General features: G+C 34.8%; 1 protein-coding gene across 1 annotated transcript in view; it reads left to right on the top strand.

The window, feature by feature from the left end:
- Positions 1-23,125, top strand: part of LOC141392079 (uncharacterized) — a 72,990-nt gene extending 49,865 nt beyond the window's left edge. Inside the window, exon 2 of the mRNA XM_073965036.1 lies at positions 23,099-23,125. Within this exon, the coding sequence (XP_073821137.1) occupies positions 23,099-23,125 (27 nt within the window). The remainder of the gene's footprint in view (positions 1-23,098) is intronic.
- The last annotated feature ends 606 nt before the right edge of the window (positions 23,126-23,731 follow it).

The following is a 23,731-nucleotide window of genomic DNA, read 5'->3' as shown; positions in this document are numbered from 1 at the left end:
GAAAAAATTGTCTTTAAAAAATCCACGTTTATTGATCTGATGGAGGGTGAAAAAATTGTCTTTAAAAAATCCACGTTTATTGATCTGATGGAGGGTGAAAAAATTGTCTTTAAAAAATCCACGTTTATTGATCTGATGGAGGGTAAAAAATGTTCTTTAAAAAATCCACGTTTATTGATCTGATGGAGGGTGAAAAAATTGTCTTTAAAAAATCCACGTTTATTGATCTGATGGAGGGTAAAAAATGTTCTTTAAAAAATCCACGTTTATTGATCTGATGGAGGGTGAAAAAATTGTCTTTAAAAAATCCACGTTTATTGATCTGATGGAGGGTGAAAAAATGTTCTTTAAAAAATCCACGTTTATTGATCTGATGGAGGGTGAAAAAATTGTCTTTAAAAAATCCACGTTTATTGATCTGATGGAGGGTAAAAAATGTTCTTTAAAAAATCCACGTTTATTGATCTGATGGAGGGTGAAAAAATTGTCTTTAAAAAATCCACGTTTATTGATCTGATGGAGGGTAAAAAATGTTCTTTAAAAAATCCACGTTTATTGATCTGATGGAGGGTGAAAAAATTGTCTTTAAAAAATCCACGTTTATTGATCTGATGGAGGGTGAAAAAATGTTCTTTAAAAAATCCACGTTTATTGATCTGATGGAGGGTAAAAAATGTTCTTTAAAAAATCCACGTTTATTTGTACGATGTGGGGTGAAAAAATTGTCTTTAAAAGATCCACGTTTATTGATCTGATGGAGGGTAAAAAATGTTCTTTAAAAAATCCACGTTTATTTGTACGATGTGGGGTGAAAAAATTGTATTTAAAAATCCACGTTTATTGATCTGATGGAGGGTGAAAAAATTGTATTTAAAAATCCACGTTTATTGATCTGATAGAGGGTGAAAAAATTGTATTTAAAAATCCACGTTTATTGATCTGATGGAGGGTGAAAAAATTGTATTTAAAAATCCACGTTTATTGATCTGATGGAGGGTGAAAAAATTGTATTTAAAAATCCACGTTTATTGATCTGATGGAGGGTGAAAAAATTGTCTTTAAAAAATCCACGTTTATTGATCTGATGGAGGGTGAAAAAATTGTATTTAAAAATCCACGTTTATTGGTCTGCTGGAGGTTGAAAAATTGTCTTTAAAAAATCCACGTTTATTGGTCTGCTGGAGGTTGAAAAATTGTCTTTAAAAAATCCACGTTTATTGGTCTGCTGGAGGTTGAAAAATTGTCTTTAAAAAATCCACGTTTATTGGTCTGCTGGAGGTTGAAAAATTGTCTTTAAAAAATCCACGTTTATTGGTCTGCTGGAGGTTGAAAAATTGTCTTTAAAAAATCCACGTTTATTGATCTGATGGAGGGTGAAAAAATTGTCTTTAAAAAAATCCACGTTTATTGATCTGATGGAGGGTGAAAAAATTGTCTTTAAAAAATCCACGTTTATTGGTCTGCTGGAGGTTGAAAAATTGTCTTTAAAAAATCCACGTTTATTGGTCTGCTGGAGGTTGAAAAATTGTCTTTAAAAAATCCACGTTTATTGGTCTGCTGGAGGTTGAAAAATTGTCTTTAAAAAATCCACGTTTATTGGTCTGCTGGAGGTTGAAAAATTGTCTTTAAAAAATCCACGTTTATTGATCTGATGGAGGGTGAAAAAATTGTCTTTAAAAAAATCCACTTTATTGATCTGATGGAGGGTGAAAAAATTGTCTTTAAAAAAATCCACGTTTTTTGATCTTATGGAGGGTGAAAAAATTGTCTTTAAAAAATCCACGTTTATTGATCTGATGGAGGGTGAAAAAATTGTCTTTAAAAAATCCACGTTTATTGATCTGATGGAGGGTGAAAAAAGTTTCTTTAAAAAATCCATGTGGGTGAAAATTGTTTCTAAAATTCCACATTTATTGGTTTGATGAGGGGTGAAAATTTTTTCTTTGAAGATGTATTGTTCTTTTATCTAAAAAAGTGGTATTTTGTCTTTAGAAGACCACATGTCTTTTGATGACCACTTGGTAATAAGTTTTTGTCGCCTTCTTAATAGCTTTGCTTTACTTTATTTCCAAGAAAATAAACACAAATGAATTTTTTTCGAAAAGTAAAAGCAACCAAAATATTTATCATTATTTTGGTAAATTTTGTGCTTTTGTGAAATAACACAGATTTTCTCTGGTTTCCGCAAGGAATTCGGTATTGGCCACAAATATGTGAAACAGTCTCGGATCTGTTGTGACAAACAACCACATTTAAGACATTAAAACATTAACAATTCTTGGCAAGAACTTCAAAATGAACTTGACAATCAGTCATGTGTGGCTTATTAAAACAGTATGGCCTCGGGAAAGAACAGAAACATGCAAGTAGACACACAAACATACGTATGTATATTTGTATACAAATCCTCCTACATATGCCACAAAGTCTCTTAATTTTTGTCCCTTTTTCCAAGGTATACATACATACATACATATGTATGTTCATCCATATATATTTACTTATTCAGGAAATTTTGTATTGTTGGGTCATTAATGCGGTCTAACCCCTCGGCCTTCCTTTGAATTGCTTGTTTTATCGAAAGCTCTTTTATTTTTTGCCGGGTTTCCTTTTGTTGTTATTGGTGTTGCCATTTTATATGACTTTGTAAACATAAAATTTGTTACGCCCTTCAACAGTTAGTATTTTTTTTTTTTGGGCCATTTTTATGTGAATGTAGTCGCCTATGCTGGGTATGCGACGATTTTAAAATGTGGTCAGTGAAACCGGAAGTGATATATTTACAATGTATATATGTGACCAGAAGAATGAACGAACGTATGTTGTTAATAGCTTTAGTTAAATGTTGTGATTAAAATTTAAATTGTTACGCAAGTTTTGGGGTTGCAATTTTTGGGTGCAAACATTAACATTTTTGTCGAGAGGCTTGAACGGAGGTGGAGGAGGACTATTAAAAAGCCACATTATTTCCGAAAAACATGAGGGTTTAAAGTATGGCTAGAGAAAGAAGCCATGCAAAAAGTGGCAATCATCAAGTTTGAATGGTCAAATGAGAAACAATTTTGTATGATGAGGAAGTGAATAAATAATGGGTAGCATAAAATGGAAATGTTGGAGAGAAGAACATGCTCGAAAATATCAGGAGGCTTTGCCTACAAAAATATACGATCATAGTAAATCAATAAATCATATTACCGAATAAAAATATACATATTTTCCTATAGAAACCAATTGGCCTTCAAAGATAAGGTATTCTCGCAGAAAAAAAAAATTCCAAGAGGTCCTGCTATAGAATACCAATAGGTCTTCTAATAGTAGAAAAATATGTCTTCTGATAGAAGAACTGTAGGTCTTCTCCGAGATGGTAAATAGGTACCCTCGTGGAAGAACAATAAGTCATCATATAGAAGGCCAAAAGGTCTTTCATTAGAAGAGAATGGATCTTCTCATAGATGACAACTAGCCTTTGTCATATAAGTCTAATATTTTTTCATAGAAAATTCAAAGAAGACCATTAATGTGAGAAGACACTGGTGTTCTGGGATTTTCCGAAACCCACTAATATTTTGGTCGCTTATCCAGTGCTGGATATGTGCAGGGTTAGAAAGTCACTACTACTATTTAATTCGTATGGTATGTTTAATTGCGAACACTAAATTCGAAATTTTAGCCATTTCGGTGAGAAATTGTGGCCATAACCTTCAATCTACCGAAAATCGGATGGTACCGTTCTGTGGGGTCTATATGAAGACTTGAACCTATACCGACAAATTTCAGGCGGAAAGTTTTACACCCCAACGAAGACTAAATACCAAATCTCAGCTATTTCGGTAGAATATTTAGGCCACAACCTTCAAAATACCAACAATCGGAAGGTACCGTTCAATGGGGGCTATATGAAGGCGCGGACATATACCGACAAATTTAGGGGTGAAAGTTGAATACCCCCCAAACGAAGACTAAATACCAAATTTCAGCCATTACGGTGGGTTATTGTGCTCACAGCCTTCAAAATAGCGAGAATCGGGAAATACAGTTCTATGGGGGATATATGAAGGCGTGAACCTATACCAGCAAATTTCAGGTGAAATGTTTTATACAGCCAGAGGAGTTGGTAATGAACTTATTCCAAATTTTAGCCATTTCGTTGGGCTATGGAGGCCACATCCTTCAAAATACCGAAAATCAGAGGGTACCGTTCTATGGGGGCTCTATGAAGGCGTGGAACTATACCTACAAATTTCAGGTGGAAAGGTTTATACCCAACGAAGACTAAATACCAAATTTCAGCCTTCTCGGTGGGATATTGAAGCCTCAACCTTCACAATACCGAAAATTCGTAGGTACCGTTCTACATGGGATATATGAAGACGTGGACCGATATAGCCCATTTGCAATACCAAACATCTTAGGAGTAATAGAAACTTATATACCAAATTACAAAGCTCTATCTTAACAAGTAAAAAAGTATCAGTCGACAGAGATATACTCTCAGGCTATGTGAATTGAAACTTTCATCTACTTACAGGGCGAATGTATTTAGGGTGTTTTCAGAGTTTTGTGGGCCTTTTTGGACATTTGAACTTGCCGATAAAAATGTGGATAGGATTAAAGTTCAACATTTTTCCGCAGGAAATACTTGAAGCAATGGACTGACAAAGTCCGTTGTGGAAGTGGATGTTATCGAGCCCACTAGTCCTTTCAGTGGGTTATCGTAGAACTTTTGGACCAGTATGCCAGGTATCATAGGCTTGTCCATGGAAAAAATAATATCGCTGTAAACAGGACCACAACGAACAGCATCGTTATACATTTCCAAAGGAACAGACCCTAAACTGCACTTAGACACAAACGTTGACCTTTTGTCTGGGTCCAAAGTTTGGATCAAATTGGTTGGCCCGTTCAGAAGATATAGTGCATACCATTTTAGTGACCTTTATTTAATATTTGTGGGAAGTACTGGACCGATATTCCCTATTTTCGAACTGCAACTAAGTTTGACAGAATATAATGAAAGCCAAATTTTGAACCGAATCGGCAAATTCGTTGTGTAAAGCTTGGTCCGTGCTTTACACATCATAATTTATCTACTCCGTCACTCCCTTCAGGAATTATCGTGCGCACAATTTTTCCGAACATTTTTGAACTTTTGTGGGGGAGGTACCTGTTAGGAGTGGACCGCTATGGCCGCTTTAACTAAATTTGGAAAAAATACTACGAAGGCCAAATTTGTACAGATTCGGCAGATCCGTTCGAGAGTTATTTTGCGCTCCAACCACTGCCCACGTTATCGTAGTTTTTTTTTGCACTTTTGAGGCTATTTTCTCAGGCAGTATGGACTTGACCCTGATAAAACTTGTACCGTCGTATGCGGGGCAGTGAATACAAGTTGTTGCAACAAAAATCAAAGCGATTCTTAAACTGAACTTTTCCGAAATTTTGTGTGGGCGGTACCCGAAGGAGTTTGTCGATTGAATCCATATTTGAACCTTATCTAAGTGTGGTAGAAATATTACGATGAGCAAAGTATGGACCAAATCGGTTACTCCCTTTAAAAGTTATCATGTCCACAAATTTTCCGAACATTTTCGAACTTTTGTGGGGGAGGTACCCGAAGGAGTGGACCGATATGGCCCATCTTCGAACTTAAACTATGTTTGGCAAAAATGTTACGAATACCAAATTTTGAACCCGATCGGTATCTTCGTTCGAGAGTTATCGTGCGCACCAGCCAGCCAGACAGACAGACGGACGGACATTGCTTAATCGACTCCAAATTGTCTGAAACAAATTTCGTCCAAACATACTTACTAAGCTGGCCCATTACAGAACATTTGTTCCATAGACCGAACTAAGAAAAAATCTCCATTCCTCTCTGTTTTTCGCTTCGCTTTTTGGAATACCGCGCCTTTTCATTTCTTCATCCACTTGTATGCTTCATCGAAGCTTAGGCCTGCCGATTCTGCGTGCACTGCCATGTGGCATGTATTCATACGCCTTTTTAGCGGGTTCATAATCGCTCATTCTTATGATATGGCCTAGCCAACGCAATCGTTGCATCTCGATACGTTTAACTATATTCATGTCTTTGTATAGCTGATATAGCTCGTGGTTCATACGACGTCGATATTCACCCTCAACGCAAATCGGCCCGTAGATCTTTCGCAAGTACCCATGCTTGCGCAAGTACCCATGCTTTGGAGCCATACATTAGCACGGGTAGTATCAGCGTTTTGTATAGTGTTATTTTTGTTTGACGAGATGTGGCTTTGTTTTTAAAGTGCTTACCTAAACCATAGTAGCATCTGTTGGCCAATACAATTCGTTTTCTTATTTCACAACTGATGTTGATTGTTGTGTTTATGGCAGTGCCGAGGTAGACGAAGTCTCGGACCACAGTTGGTCCGAGCTCTATGGACGCTTTGCGCGTCGACACCTTCAATTTGGTCTTTTCGCCGTTTACCGCCAGACCCACTTTCGCAGATTCTGCTTCGACCTTCCTAAGGTATCAGTTACTTCCTTTACTGATCATCCCATGACGTCTATGTCATCAGCAAAAGCAAGTATTGCATCTCGTATTGCATTTTCCAGCAAAATGTTGAATAGGTCACACGAAAGGCTGTCTCCTTGTCTGAAACCTCTTTTGGTACTAAACTGTTCGGAGAGGTTATTTCCAATTTTAACTGATGACCTAGTGTCAGTTAAAGTCATCTTACAAAGCCGGATGAGCTTTTCGGGGATACCAAATTCAGACATTGCATGGAATACGTTTGATCGGAGGGGACTGTCGAAAGCTGCTTTATAATCGACAAAAAGGTGATATGTGTCCATCTGCATCTCTTGGGTCTTCTCAAGAATTTGGCGCAGGGTAAATATCTGGTCAATGGTGGACTTGCCAGGTCTAAAGCCACATTGGTATGGTCCAATTATTTCGTTGACCATTGGCTTTAGTCGTTCACACAATATCCCTGACACTATCTTATAGGCAATAGGGAGAAGACTTATGCCCCTATAGTTGGAGAATACGGTCTTATCTCCTTTCTTGTGGACGGGACACAGGATGCTCAGGTTCCAATCGTCGGGTACGCGTTCTTCCTGCCAGATGGTGCTGACTAGCTGATGCATACACCTTATCAGCGCGTCGCCTCCGGGTTTAAACAGCTCGGCTGGTAAGCCATCGGCTCCTGCTGCTTTATTATTCTTCAGCCGGTTTGTTGCTGTCTTTAAGTCATCTTAGCCGGGTGGTATACATTCAATACCATCTTCTGGGATTGGATCTGTGGTATCATCGTCTTCGCTACTATTGGATACCAGCAGATTGGAAAAATGCTCCTTCCATATCCTGAGCACGCTATCTGTATCTGTTACCAGATTCCTTTCCTGGTCTCTACAGGAGGATGTGCCTGTACCAAAGCCATCTGTTTGATGTTTCACTCTTTGGTAGAATTTTCGGACTTCATTCTGACTCCTGTACATCTCGATTTTTTCACACTCCCATTTCTCTCTTTTTCTTGCGGAAAAGACGTTTGTCTTCTCTCTTTTCTCCCGATAACTCTCTCGTGCGCTACGCGTTGCTACTGATTGTAAAGTAGCTCTATATGCCGCATTTTTCTCTTCGGTAGCAGCACTACACTCCTGGTCATACCATGAATTCTTCTGTGGAGGTCTCTGGAAACCAAGTATGGATTTTGCTGGTGTTTGCATGGAGTGGGCAATATTTTGCCATTGTGTTGTTATGTTATCGGGACAAGGAGTGCTCGCATTAAGCAGTTGGGCTAGTTGAGTGGAATATGCTGTGGCTATCTGTTGTGTTTGCAGCCTATCGATGTCCAACTTCCGCGTTGTCTCTGTTCGTGCTTTATTTGCAACGTTTAGACGGGTACGTACCTTTGCTGCAACAATGTAGTGGTCCGAATCAATGTTTGCGCCTCGGAACGATCGTACATCCAACACGCTGGATGAATGTCTTCCATCTATCACAACATGATCAATTTGATTACTTGTTCTTTGATCTGGAGACAGCCAGGTGCCCTTATGAATATCGAGATGATTAAATCTGGTACTGCTAACTACCATGGTTTTTGCAGCTGCAAAGTCTATCAGCCTCATACCATTGTCAGATGTTTCACTATGGAGGCTGAATTTCCCGACTGTTGGGCCAAAGATATTCTCCTTTCCAATTTTGGCATTAAACTCGCCTAGAATGTTTTTAATGTCATGGGCAGGGCAAAGGTCATATGTTTCTTCTAAGCGCTCGTAAAATATATCTTTGACCTGTTCGTCCTTTTCTTCAGTGGAAGCATGAGCGCAAATACTCGTAAAGCTGATGTTGAAGAATTTAGCAGCAAGTCTTGGAATTGCAGCAAGTCTTTTTGTTTAGTCTTCGACTAACTACGAATCCGCAACCAAACTCATGCTTTACGTCATGGCAGCTATAATACAGGGCGTCACTTTTAGGTGTTGTTGTGACGCCTTTCCCAAACCATCGTATTTCCTGTATGGTAGTAATATCGGCCTTGTACTTTTCAAGTACGTCTGCCAATGCGAAGACTGCACCTTCTCTATAAAGAGTGCGATTATTCCACGTGCAGATTCGCAGATCATGGTCCTTAAAACGTTTGCGGGGGTCGTCAACTTTTGAGGTATTTGTTTTTCTTTTGTTTTTCTCGACGCCCAAACCCAAGTTTTTAACGTTCTTAGGGGTGAACGCGCGGCACATGTTAGCTCACTACCATTAACGGGTGTTAAAGGCAGTTCCCCAGGTGACACCACGTGGAGGTCAGTGTCCACTTGAGATGAAAGAGGGACCAAGATAAATCCTGGGCTTTGCCATGTTAAAACCGGTCAGGACCGTTCCTTGGTATCCATCCCCTACGTCACCCGACAAATTTAATTATACCCACCATAATTGCGGCCTGGATTTTAATTAAAATGTTTAATGGACGGATGGACGCACATCTCAAAATCGCTTTATCTCGTCGACATATGAATTTTGATATACCACATGTGGGGTCTACGACGAATATTTCGCGGTGTTACATGAATTTTCGGAAGAACAAATTTATAATACCCTAACCACATAGTGGTGTAGGGTATAATTAACATTAAAATGATCTTAGCCCTAACATACAAAATTTCAAATGAATAATTTCCTTATTTCCTACTGTGAGGATGTAATAATGACAAAAACCTATGTAAAAAGTTTCAGGAATTGCCACTAAAGTTGTCACAGGGTGATTCATTCATTAGCGGAGACACCAACTTTCAACTGCCAAATCCCAAGCCATATTCAACCCTTTAATTTCAGTTAGAGGCGCTTGTGTTGTCAGATCGATATTCTACTACAGATTTGTGTCTAGGCTAAGGTCAATTAATAAGTCTGCCCGACAACACAAACACCTCCAGGTATTCTATATGTGCCCCTTTGAAGGAGCTTCTTCGTAGATAAAAATCCCTTCCAAACTGCCTTCTCTAGATAGAATACCGTTTTGAAGGGACATTCTATATGCATAAAGAAGCCCGGATGCTGTCCGAACAGGCAGACAATCTGAAAATGATCCAGAACTAGTTATATATCCAAAAGCAATTTGGAAGGTTGTCAGGACATTAACCCTTTTTTGGATTATTATGTATATATGTGGCTGGTTTATTTTCTTCTTTGATCTCTAATTGCTTCACTTTTTTTCCTTTGATCCTATATAAACCCCTTACTAACAAATTCCTTAGCTATTCATATGTTATTCCATTTTAATTTTCAATCCAGCATCAATATATTGAAATCGTTACTGATGTTTTCTTATTTTTTCCTGTTCGAAATATAATTTTTTACGCTTCACAAATGTCACCATAAATATCAGCACTTTACAACACCTCAACCTTTTGAAACATACGAACCATAAAAAAGCTTAATATGAACGAACCCTTTTCCCCCTACAAAACAAACAAAGTATCCCACCTCGGCAACTTCTAAGTCATAAAAAGAAAAGGGCCAATAAAATTAGAATTCTTATATTGACATTCTTTTGCAACGGCTTTGGTCTCTGACTGTGCAGAAAAACAAATTTTTATTACAGCCAACAATTCAATCAACGAAAAATGCAAATTCCCTTCGTCGTTTTTTTCGGTATTAAAAAATTTGCTCTAACTATTATGGCCGGGCGGGTTTTTTTGTTTTTCGTTTCTTTTTAGTGTTGTTAACTTGGCTTGTTTATGATACACAGGTAACACATATTGTAAAGAGGAGTGGGGCATTGGGGTTGGCAGGAGTGTGTGTGTGTAATATGGATGATATTCAACACTTCTTCTGTGTTTGACTGCTTTTTGGCAATATCAAAGTACTCCAGCATATGTTACATGTCGAGGTTCAAACTAGTAAAAGCCAGAACATATCCTATCCCCCCATTCTAGTCCCCAGCCATCCTGGCAGCCAACAGCATAACAGCCGGCGTCGTCACCGCAAAAATAAGAAAAATAAGACCTAAAAAAGGCAAATAAAACCACACATGTCAATTTAGTATGAAATTTATGGCTGATATGGGGAATGGCGGTTGGTTGGTTGTTCACCTCTTACGCTGGCTTTCGTCTCAAAAGGCAGGCGGCAGGCACACGTGTGCCATGTGAGCGTAAATATAGCGGCGCTATACCTTCTTTAAAACAGAACGAAATCCCACCTAAAAATATGATACTTTTATATGTTTCCCGAATGTGCCAATATCACGGTTCTTTTTTTCAACAACTACTACTATTTGTTTTGTTTCATACTATTTGCCAATTTCTTGTTGTTTTTGTTGCTTTTTTATGTGGAGAATTTGTTAACCACCATCTCCACCACAACCGCTGTGTGGAATTGCCAAAAAAACTACAGAAACTGATGAAATTTCGTTGCGGGTGAATTCAATATAGGCTGCGGTCGTATTGCACAAAGATGTAAACCTTTAAGACAGCAAAAGGCAATGCCACAAATACCAAAGGTAATTGGAACATGACCCAGCAAACATTTTTATTGAAAGACTACCTTGAAAAAGCATTTAAAAAATTAACGCTTGTGGTTTAGATGGTCCTTGAAAAATATTGTTTAAAAAATCCAAGCTTGTGGTTTAGATGGTCCTTGAAAAATATTGTTTAAAAAATCCACGCTTGTGGTTTAGATGGTCGTTGAAAAATATTGTTTAAAAAATCCACGCTTGTGGTTTAGATGGTCGTTGAAAAATATTGTTTAAAAAATCCACGCTTGTGGTTTAGATGGTCGTTGAAAAATATTGTTTAAAAAATCCACGCTTGTGGTTTAGATGGTCCTTGAAAAATATTTTTTAAAAAATCCACGCTTGTGGTTTAGATGGTCCTTGAAAAATATTGTTTGAAAAATCCACGCTTGTGGTTTAGATGGTCCTTGAAAAATATTGTTTAAAAAATCCAAGCTTGTGGTTTAGATGGTCCTTGAAAAATATTGTTTAAAAAATCCACGCTTGTGGTTTAGATGGTCGTTGAAAAATATTGTTTAAAAAATCCACGCTTGTGGTTTAGATGGTCCTTGAAAAATATTGTTTGAAAAATCCACGCTTGTGGTTTAGATGGTCGTTGAAAAATATTGTTTAAAAAATCCACGCTTGTGGTTTAGATGGTCCTTGAAAAATATTTTTTAAAAAATCCACGCTTGTGGTTTAGATGGTCCTTGAAAAATATTGTTTAAAAAATCCACGCTTGTGGTTTAGATGGTCCTTGAAAAATATTGTTTAAAAAATCCACGCTTGTGGTTTAGATGGTCCTTGAAAAATATTGTTTAAAAAATCCACGCTTGTGGTTTAGATGGTCCTTGAAAAATAATGTTTAAAAAATCCATGCTTGTGGTTTAGATGGTCCTTGAAAAATAATGTTTAAAAAATCCACGCTTGTGGTTTAGATGGTCCTTGAAAAATATTGTTTAAAAAATCCACGCTTGTGTTTAGATGGTCCTTGAAAAATAATGTTTAAAAAATCCACGCTTGTGGTTTAGATGGTCCTTGAAAAATATTGTTTAAAAAATCCACGCTTGTGGTTTAGATGGTCCTTGAAAAATATTGTTTGAAAAATCCACGCTTGTGGTTTAGATTTTCCTTGAAAAATATTGTTTAAAAAATCCTCGCTTGTGGTTTAGATGGTCCTTGAAAAATATTGTTTAAGAAGTCAATTCTTAAGGTTCTAGGGGTCCCTGATAATTATGTTATTGTTGTTTAAAATGTTTGTTGGGTTTCTTTACCCTTTCCCGCCAGCACACACCCTTTCCCACATGGTACCCTTAAGGTAAAACAAAAAATATTTGTTTGTTATTTTCTTTACTCTTGTACATGGACACAGTTTCATTTGTTATTAATTGAAAATATATATCGGTTAGAGGTATAAAGAAATAATTGATACAAATGAAACTGAGAGCAGGAGAAGCTAAAAAACAAACAATGTAATCCCAAAAGGAATGTATCTATGATGTGGAAATTTAATATAACCAAATTAAAAGAAACGGAAATAGCCACAAGCTTTATTTCCCGAAAATAGGATGCCGTATGGGATGTAGTGGCAGTAATTGATTTAACAATATTCCCTCTTTAAGCCTCTGAGAAATAATAATTTCAGGGGGTAGGTATCCCCTCCAACCAACATAACTTTAATATTTATAACTTTCTTAAAAATTCATAGCTTCATAAAAAGTGTCTTCTCGTTAACAGGTAAATAAACATCCGTAAAGGGTTGATTTTTACCCAGCTCCCCACAATATATTCCCCACAACTCTTTCCTCCACATTTGGTGACAAATGTTTTAGTTTCAAATATTTATGACATATTTATTCAACAAATTACGACTTGGCAATAACTGGGTACATTAACAAATCGCAGCAACAACAACAGCAAAACGTATTATAATTAGTTATAAAAACAACAACAATGTCTTAAATGATGACTTTATAAAATGAAATTTGAACATAACTTTTTCAACAAAGTTTCAATTCCAGCCACCACCATCTTACCCGTCGTCACAACCCTCTAAGAGAACAACATTTTTGAGCTGTTACAATTGGTGAAAAAATTTAATTAAAAGAAACACGGCAACAGCAAAAAAACTGCACCATAACAAAGCGCAACAAAAGCAAACGTAAAACTTCTTAAGAAAATAAGTAAATATTGGTTTGACACAAAGCGTAACAGGAAACCGGATGTGAAAACAATGTCGCATAATGGTGAGGTCGACTTCAATGTACTGAAGTATTGAAGTGGATTAGATGGGGGATGTGGTGACAGTGGGAAAAAGCGAAGCCGAAAAGTTAATGGTACAAAAAAATGTTTCCCTCTAATAAATAATATTTTTAAACAGAATATTTAAGAAGAATATTTTTAAGCAAAATTCCAGCCTCAAGGCTGGATTTTTAAAAAATATTTTTTTACCTACCATCTAAGCCACACGCGTGGATTTTTTAAACAATATTTTTTCAAAGACCCTCAGATCCGCATGTGTGAATTTTTAAAAAAAAATATTTTTTTAAGGACCAGCCACTACGCTTGTACGTAGAATATTTTTTACAAACCTTGGATTTTTTAAGAATATTTTTTATAGACCAGTCACCTGAGCCACAAGCGTGGATTTTTTTAAAGAATATTTTATTAAATACCAGCTACCTGAGCCATAAGTGTGGATTTTTAAAAGCCAGCCACTTGAGCCGAAATGGTTGATTTTTTTTAACGAATATTTCTTAAAGACCGGCCACTTGAGCCACAAGCTTGTATTTTTAAAACAATATTTGTTAAAGACCCTCAGAGCCACAAACGTAGATTTTTAAAGCAATATTTTTAAAGACCTTTCGAGCCACCACTTAGATTTTTAAAGCAATATTTTTCCACAAAACATCTGAATCATTCTAAAAAAATATTTTTCAAATATTTTTATAGAATTTTTAAAAATATTTGGAAGCTTTAATTATAACCTATACCACAATGTGGAAAAGGGTATTATAAGTTTGTTTTGGTAAAAATTCATGTAACACCGCGAAATATTCGTCGGAGACCCCCAATGTGGTATACCAATCTTCATATCTCGACGAGATAAAGCGATTTTGAGATGCGTGTCTGTCCGTCCGTCTGTCCATTATAAATTGTAAACACGCTCCAGGCCGCAATTATGGACTGATCGTCACGAAATTTTGTATGGAGGTCGGGTTCAGATCCGAATAGATTCCTATTCTTATTGGTGATGATCGTGAAATATTTAGCGGGTGAAATGGACCAAAAACATAATATTTATCAAATTTTCTAGCGGCTCTGTAGGTCTCAATAATAGTCCAATCCACGCGTAATTTTAAATAAGGTAAGAGTATATCACAAAGGAGAAGCTTACGATTTGAGATGGCGATCGGATAATATTTAGAGGGTTAAATGGATCAAAACTTTTGTGTGAAAATTTTTAATATACAGCTTATATCGTAATTCCTGGAAGTGACATTCCGGACAAGTGAGATATACTTGAAAGTAGAACGCTTGACCTTTCAATTGATGCCAATTATGTTGGTGTGCATGATCATATAACAGAGTTACAGCCTAATATATTCCGTTATTTGTTTGTAGTGTAATAATAAACTCGCTAGAAGTCGCAATTATACATCAAAAGTCACGAAATTTTGCACCGGGTAAGAGTATAGGTCGAAAAAGATGCCTACAATTTTGAATGATGATCTGATATTCTTTAGCGGGTGAAATGGACCCTTACTTTTGTATGAAAAATATAAACATTTAATTTTGGTCGATATTTTAATTCCTTGAGGACATATATATTTCGCAAAGTAGCCTACATATGGAAAAAAATACTGACCTTTCCTCTGATGTAAATTGTAATAAAGTGTTTGCTAGTTAACGGGCCTACTGCCTAACATATAATGGGTTCTGTGTAGAGAACCACATTTTTATCCCATGCTACATATTGGCTCTCCAAAAGTTCGTCCTAGACCCCTTATTTGGTATGCCGAAATTCATATCTCGATGAGATAAAACGATTTAGTGATGTGTGTCCGTCCATTAAAAATTGTAAACAAGCTTAAGGCCGCAATTATGGACCGATTGGAACGAATTTTTTAACGAGGTTGGGTTCGGGCCAGAATAGAAATGATTACTTTTTGGTGATGATCGTGAAATGTTCAGGGGATGAAATGGACCAAAAACTAAATTTTAACCAATTTTGTAGCGGCTCTGTAGGTCAAAATAATAACCCGCAAAATTTTAAACAAAGTTTGAGTTTATGATGAAGAAGAAGCGTACAAACCAACGTGAAGATCAGATAATACTTAGTGGGTTAAATGTACTGAAACTTTTGTGTGAAATTGGTAAAAATTTCAATAACGTAGCGGTTAAACAACGGAAGTAGTAGTACTACATAAGTGGGTTTCATTACATTTTACGTGAACTAAATTTTCCTTTCCTGTTACAAAAATGTCTTTGTCATGCTAGATAACTTTTTGGTTTTGGTCATAAGTATTTTACGTTACATCTCTGATATTTGATAATTAAATTTTCACAATCATTGTCCAGGGATAGTGGTATAGGGTATCCCATGGTCGGCTCCGTCCGACTATAGACTTTTCTTACTTGTTTTTCTTAAAGACGTTTCAAAAAATATTTTTTTGTCGTTGATATTAAAGTTTTTTAAAAAAAAAAAAAAACGACAAATCCAAGCCTTGTATTTTTTAAAGAATTTTGAAAAATAAAATATTTTCCAAACCATAGATTTTTTAAATATTTTTTTGTCTTTAAATTTTTTTCACATAATTTTTGAAATAATTTAAAAAAGTATTTTTCAAGCAGTCGATTTTTGAAAGAATTTTAAAAAATTTAAGTGATGGAATTTTTTAAAAAGTTTGAGAAGATTGATTGGTTTTGATTTTTTAAACGAATTAAAAAAAAAATATTTTTTAAACCATACATTGATTAAAGATTTTTTTTCTTGAATTTTTGAAGAATTTTCAAAAAATATTTGTTTAAGCAGTGATGTTTTAAAGAGTTTGTTTTTAAGTAATATTTTTTTAAGCCGTGGATTTAAAAGAAATTGTAAACTAATATTGTTGTTGTTATTTATTGTTGACCTGTTGTATGGTAATTTTTATTTGATGTATATTTCGGCTAAAGGTCAGTGAAAAGACGTTGTTTGTGTTTAGTTTTAAATTTTTATTTTTGTTCCAATATTTCGGTTGACTTCGTCAACCATCTTCAGGGATAAACTACAAAAAGAACAATCATTTACAATTTGATAATAACAATTATAACACAAAAATTACATTTAAAGAGAAAAGCCTCTGCTTTCTTACGCCGTTTGAGCTAAACTAAGTTTTTCTTTCTTGTTGTCTTGAGTGCTTGTTGACTAAGTTCCTGTATATGTGTGCACAGTGGTCAGTATCAGTTTTATAGTTCATTCTAATGTTTGTAGGGGTATTTATTATGTGCAACATTTCTAAAGTATATCGTCTTTTGTAATTGCTTTCTTGCGTTAATATATCCACATCTTTGAAATTTGGCGTATGTCCAGTTAATGTGCAATGTGCTGCTAAGGCCGTCTTTTGTTCTAAGGGTTTGTCCGTATTTTGATCCGACTTATGTATGAAAAATGAATGAAAATTAAAAACCAGACTTTCCGGACATAAGTCGGATCAAAATACGGACAAACCCTTAGAACAAAAGACGGCCTTAGCAGCACATTGCACATTAACTGGACATACGCCAAATTTCAAAGATGTGGATATATTAACGCAAGAAAGCAATTACAAAAGACGATATACTTTAGAAATGTTGCACATAATAAATACCCCTACAAACATTAGAATGAACTATAAAACTGATACTGACCACTGTGCACACATATACAGGAACTTAGTCAACAAGCACTCAAGACAACAAGAAAGAAAAACTTAGTTTAGCTCAAACGGCGTAAGAAAGCAGAGGCTTTTCTCTTTAAATGTAATTTTTGTGTTATAATTGTTATTATCAAATTGTAAATGATTGTTCTTTTTGTAGTTTATCCCTGAAGATGGTTGACGAAGTCAACCGAAATATTGGAACAAAAATAAAAATTTAAAACTAAACACAAACAACGTCTTTTCAGTAAACTAATATTTTTAAGCCAAATATTTTTTAAAAGAATTGTAATAAACATTTATATACGTCGTGGATTTATTTATTAAAAATTTTTAATAAACAATTTTTCAAGCTGTTAATTCGTTAAAGAATCTTTAAAAAAATATTTTTTTAAATCCTGGGATTTGTTTACAAATATTTTTGTTCATGCTGTGGATTTTTTAACGGATAGTTAAGAAATATTTTTTCAAGCCGTCGTATTATGAAAATATTTCCTCAAGCATTCGCATTATGAAAATATTTCTTCAAGCCATGAGTTTTGTAGATTTATTAAAAATATTTTTTCAAGCCGTGGATTTTTTAAGAATTTAAAAATAGCAAAACTGCAATGTTTTAAGAATTTTCAAAAACAAAAAAGGTTATGCCTTCGATTTTTTTGATAATATTTTTTTAAACCTTAATTTTTTTCAAGGCGCAGTTTTTAAAGAAATTTTAAAAATATTGTTCAATATATACAAAATACTTCTTCAATAAGTGGATTTTTATACCCTCCACCATAGTATGGAGGGTATACTAAGTTTGTCATTCTATTTGTAACACATCGAACTAATCATTTGCGACCCTATAAAGTATATATATTCTTGATCAGGATAAAATTCTAAGACGATCTAGCCATGTCCGTCTGTCCGTCTGTTGTAATCACTCTAGCGTCCGCAATAATTGAGATAGAGTGCTGAAATTTTGCACCCGAGGGTCTTTTTTCCATAGGCAGGTCAAGTTCGAAGATGGGCTATATCGGTCCACTTTTTGGTATAGCCCCCATATAACGGTACCTCCGGATTTGAGGTATTTTGACGTTCTTCGCCACATTTGCAGACCGAATTAGCTATAATTTGGGATTTAGGGTTCCTAGTGATCAACAAACTTATATCCCAAAGGATATGGGCATAGGTCCATGTTTTGGTATAGTCCCCATATAACGGTACCTCCCGATTTTCGGTATTTTGAGAATTTTAGCTACAATTTTAAACCGAACTAGCTGTAATTTGCCATTTGAGGTTCTCAGTGGTCATGAAATATCTCCACCAAGCATCGTCAACATAGGTCCATGTTTTGGTATAGCCCCCATATAACGGTACCTCCCGATTTTCGGTATTTTGAGAATTTTAACCACAATTTGTAACCGAAATATCTGCAATTTGACATTTGAGGTTCTCAGTGGTCATGAAATATCTCCACCAAACATCGTCAACATAGGTTCATGTTTTGGTATAGCCCCCATATAACGGTACCTCCCGATTTTCGGTATTTTGAGAATTTTAGCCACAATTTTTAACCGAACTATCTGCAATTTGACATTTGAGGTTCTCAGTGGTCATGAAATATCTCCGCGAAACATCGTCAACATAGGTCCATGTTTTGGTATAGCCCCCATATAACGGTACCTCCCGATTTTCGGTATTTTGAAAATTTTAGCTACAATTTTTAACCGAACTAGCTGTAATTTGCCATTTCAGGTTCTCAGTGGTCATGAAACATCTCCACCAAGCATCGTCAACATAGGTCCATGTTTTGGTATAGCCCCCATATAACGGTACCTCCCGATTTTCGGTATTTTGAGAATTTTAACCACAATTTGTAACCGAAATATCTGCAATTTGACATTTGAGGTTCTGAGTGGTCAATTTTCGGTATTTTGAGAATTTTAGCTACAGTTTTTAACCGAAATAGCTGTAATTTGACATTTGAAGTTCTCAGTGGTCATAAAACATCTGCAACGAAACATCGTCTACATAGGTCCATGTTTTGGTATAGCCCCCATATAACGGTATCTCCCCATTTACGGTATTTTGAGAATTTTAGCTGCAATTTTTAACCGAACTAGCTGTAATGATCGGTATTTTGAGAAATTTAGGTACAATTTTGTCTATTCAAAAATAATCGTCAATATAGGTCCATGTTTTGGTATATCCCCCATATAACTGTACCTCCCGATTTTCGGGAATTTTCAGTGGTCACGAAATTTCTTCACTAAAATTCGTCAAAATGGTCAATTTTTGAGGGTCTACATTGTTTTGATGAAACTACCCTCAATTTGACTCTTGAAGTTCCCTGCAGCTATAAAACTTTTCCGCCAAAAAATTTAAAGATAGGTTGACTCTTTGATATAGCCCCGTAGGTGGTACCTTTCCCCTAGCTGAACACTTTTTTTTAGATTAGATCAGATAACACTGTGCAACAAAATGGAGGTGAAAGTCTGGGGCACGGAAAATTCCTCTTGGGGAAGAAAGGCCTTGGTGAGTATATTATGAACCCCGAAGGACAGATCCGCCGTGAGTCGAACTTCCGCGTTATGGCGTGATGAAATTTTTGTTAGAGACCCTGTGGGCCATCAGGAATTAGCGTTGTATCTTTGTTCACTGTTGCTTAAGTGCTCTACAAAAACAACAAACAAAGATATAATGCTAATTCATGAAGGCTTACAGGGTCTCTTGCAAAAACTTCATCACGCCATAACGCGGAAGTTCGACTCACGGCGCATCTGTCCTTCGGGGTTTTTAATATACACACACCAAGGGCTTTCATCTCCAAAAGGAATTATCTCTGCCCCAACATTTGTGTTCACAGTGGAATTTAAGCAATAGTGGGAGGCAGTAGGAGTCTATCCATTGTCGAAAAGTTGTTCCACCTAAAATTGTGAAAGGACCCTAATTATTCCATTTTAATTAAGACTATTTTATGGTGGAGGGTATAAAAATTTCGGCCCGGCCGAACTTAACGACTTTTTACTTGTTAGTATACATTTTTTCAAGCTATGGATTTTTCAAAGAATTTGAAAATATATTTTTTCATGCCGTGGATTTTTTAATAATTTAAAAATATATATAAGCTTTCAGACCTCTGATAATTTGAGCAAATAAAACGAAGATTTTATTGCTTTTATTCCCGACGTTTCGTTGCTTTTTTGGCAACTTCCTCTGGGGAATTCGTCTATTTAAATAATTACATTATACATTATATTATAAATATTATATTATAAATAGACGAATACCCCAGAGGAAGTTGCCAAAAAAGCAACGAAACGTCGGGAATAAAAGCAATAAAATCTTTGTTTTCTTTGCTCAAATAATCGGAGGTCTGAAAACAACAAGAAAAATATATTTATATTTTTTAAGCCTTGGAGTTTTTTAGAAATTTAAAAATATTTCCTTTATAAGCGGGGGATTATTATAGGAATTTAAAAATATACAATTTTTCGTATATATTTTTTAGCTGTGATTTTTAAAGAATTAAACAAATATTTCTTTTATAAGCCGTGGATTTTTTAAGGAATTTAAAATAATTTAATTTTTCAAAGCGTAAATTTTTTGCAGAAAAAAAAAATATTTATTTTTTAAAGCTGTGGATTTGTTAAAGTATTTTTAAGTACATAATTTTTAGTATAAATTGTTTCAAGCTATGGATTTTCAAAGATTTTAAAAATATATATTTGTCAAGCCGTGGATTTTTTAATAATTTAGAAATATATATTTGTCAAGCCGTGGATTTTTTAATAATTTGAAAATATATATTTTTATGCCGTAAATTTTTTTAATAATTTAAAATTATTTCCTTTATAAGCAGTGGATTTTTTAAGGAAATGTAAAATATATAATTTTTATTATATATTTTTAGTAAAATATATTTTATATATTTTATTTTTTTATATTTTTTAATAATTTAAAAATATATATTTTTTAAGCCGTGGATTTTTTTAACGAATTGTAAAATATTTTTAGTATATATTTTTAAGCTGTGATTTTTAAAGAATTAAAAATATTTTTCCATGCCGCGAATATTTTAAAGTAGTTTCAATAAACATTTTTTAATCGGCGTTTTTTAGATTGTAAAAAAAATATTTTTCATGCAGTGGATTTGTTGAAGATTTTAAATAATTTTAAAAAAAAAAAATATCTTTCAAGCTGTGGATTTGTAAAAGAATTTGAAAAATATTTTTAAGTCGTGCATTTTTTACAGAATTTTGAAAAAAAAAGATTTTTTATTAGTTTTGATTGATATTTTTTTCTAGCAGTGGATTTTGCATAAATTTTGAAAAAAAATTATTATTTTTCATTAATATTTTTCCAAGCCGTGGACTTTGCATAAATTTTGAAAAACAAAAATATTTTCTCAAACCGTGGATTTTTTATTAATTTTGAATACAAATATATTTTTTCAAGCCGTGTTTTTTTTTTAATAATTTAAAAAAACATTTTTCAAGCCGTGGATTTTGTAAAAATTTTTATAAAAAATTTTTAAGCCATGGATTTTTCATACATTTTGAATAAGATGTTTGTTAAAGGCATGGATTTTTTTTATTTATTTTGAAAAATATGTTTTTTCATATGTTTAAGAATATTGATTTTTTTGAAAAATATTTCTTTAAGAAAATTATTTTAGGAATATTTCTTTAAGCTTTAAACAAATTTAAATTCGTGGGTTAAAAAATCGAAAGAATATTTTTCAAGCCGTGGATTAATAACAAAAAAATATTTTTTATTAAAAAAGAAAAAAAAATTTTTTTTGTTTTTAAAGAATTGTAATTTTTCCTCCCACTGTTCCTTTCGAATTTCCTTTCCTTTTGCCACCATAAAAATTGTTGGTACCTTCTCCCCCATTCCCCCCTCTAACCCAAATGTATTTAACAAATTAGCCACTGATTTCATAAGCAAAACAGCCGCTACATATAAACTGGAAAATATGAAATTCATCTGAAAGGGGGGTTGTAAAATAAGGGTGCCACAAATAATATTGCTTGGGAGGATGAATGCATGCAGCACTTCATCATTAGCCAACTAAACCACTTCTTAACACAACAAACAGACTTCACCAATCAAACAGTGTGACCTGATATATTCTCTGCAAAGAAAAAAAAGAAATAACTTCAGGATGGCGTAGTCAAAAAGCCACCCCAATTAACCGGATTACTCATAAATCCAATTTATTTAAATCATTAAAGAATTTCATAAATTCATTTTCTTGATGTTGTTGTTGTTCCTCTGGGTAAGCAAACTTTTCTGGATTTTTATTAAAAGACGAATATTAGTGACATGTTGTTTTGACTGCTATTTAATATGCCGGGATGTGTGCGAAAGGTGTCAGGATAACACAAGATGTTGATAATTACTGAATTAAATTTTCAAAAAAAAAAAAAAAAAAAAGAAAACACAAGGCAAAAGCCATAGTATGTCACACATCTGTCAACTTACCTTTTGCAAAAGTGTTTATATGAATATGGTGAAATTACAGATTCCCTGAAAACGCCAAGAACTGAAATTTCAATCTGATAATGTACTTCCACAAAAAAACTGGCATCCAACACCTGAAAAAATTCTTTGTTACTAACCTACCGACCCTGATAATATTTTTTGCAATTGGAAAAAAATACTGCTAATTGTTGTAGAGAAAGATCGCCCTTGAGGGAAACCTTGAAAACAACTTCGTCTATTATCACCCCTACAAGGTAAAAAAATTACGTATTTTTGGATCAATGACCCAGAAAATTATGTTTTCCATCATTTGAAACCGATAGATTACTTCAAACCCATTACACTTCGGGCATATTTTCACGATGTCACTAAGTTATCACTAAGGAAAACCAAACATCACTAGACACGGGTTGTGCATTAGAGAAAATTGGTAACCATTTAAAAGAATTGAAATATCATCGATTTTAAAACGAAAAATTGAAGCTGGTAGTTATGTTGAAAGCAAACACAAGAGAGATACCAGACTCTGATAAGGGTGGCTACCACAAGATATCGACAAATAGAAGATACTTATTTTTGGCAAGATAGATGTGAAAACAATTTTTATATCAAAAAATATAAAAACACAAATTTTCAAGTGGAAATATATCAGTAAGGCAGTAGAATTCAAAATGGGAACAATATCAGGTTTGAATCCTTTAACAATGTGTAATATTGCAGACCTTTTTCTACTAAATTTTATAAAATTTTTCTTTTCTCCCCCCCTCTTAGCAATTGTCTGCCTTTGTTTGGCTTTAAATTTAGCCACTGCCGCTAAATTGGATCAACAATTGTACTCGCGCTATTTGTGTCGTTCAAGGCCAAATGGTTATCGCACCATCGTTCCTGGCAGCTGTTCGGAATATTATGAGTGTGCCAATGGTGAAGCTTTAGTTAGGACATGTCCACGATTCTTTGATTCCAAGAAATTGGAATGTACAGACATGGCCACTGGTTGCCAGGCGATTCAGTCAACAATGCGTAACTGTGAGGGGCCCTGTTGTGGCATTGTCAATGGCTATACATTGGACCGCGTTAAATCTGAAGTCTATTATAGATGCTATAACAATGATATTTATAAGCAATTATCCTGTCCCGAGGGCAAGGTATTCAATTTGTTGAAAAAAGCATGCTCGGACCCGGTACGCAATAAATATTTTGTTGCTAAAAATGTTGGCAAAAAGCAAAAATCGAAACAGAATTCCAAACAAAAGGTAAAACCGGTTGTTGTTGCTGCTGCCGCACCAGCACCATGTAGCAAGGAAACAACAACAGCGCCACCACCACCATCCTCTTCAAAACCATGCCAAACACCTGAAGTTACGACTCCAGCAACTACAACAACATGCAAGCCAATAACTCCAG

Source organism: Musca autumnalis, unplaced genomic scaffold, assembly GCF_047663935.1.
Source record: "Musca autumnalis isolate F117 unplaced genomic scaffold, ASM4766393v1 scaffold_2, whole genome shotgun sequence".
Taxonomy (NCBI): domain Eukaryota; kingdom Metazoa; phylum Arthropoda; class Insecta; order Diptera; family Muscidae; genus Musca; species Musca autumnalis.
This window is presented reverse-complemented; position numbering and strand designations above follow the sequence as displayed.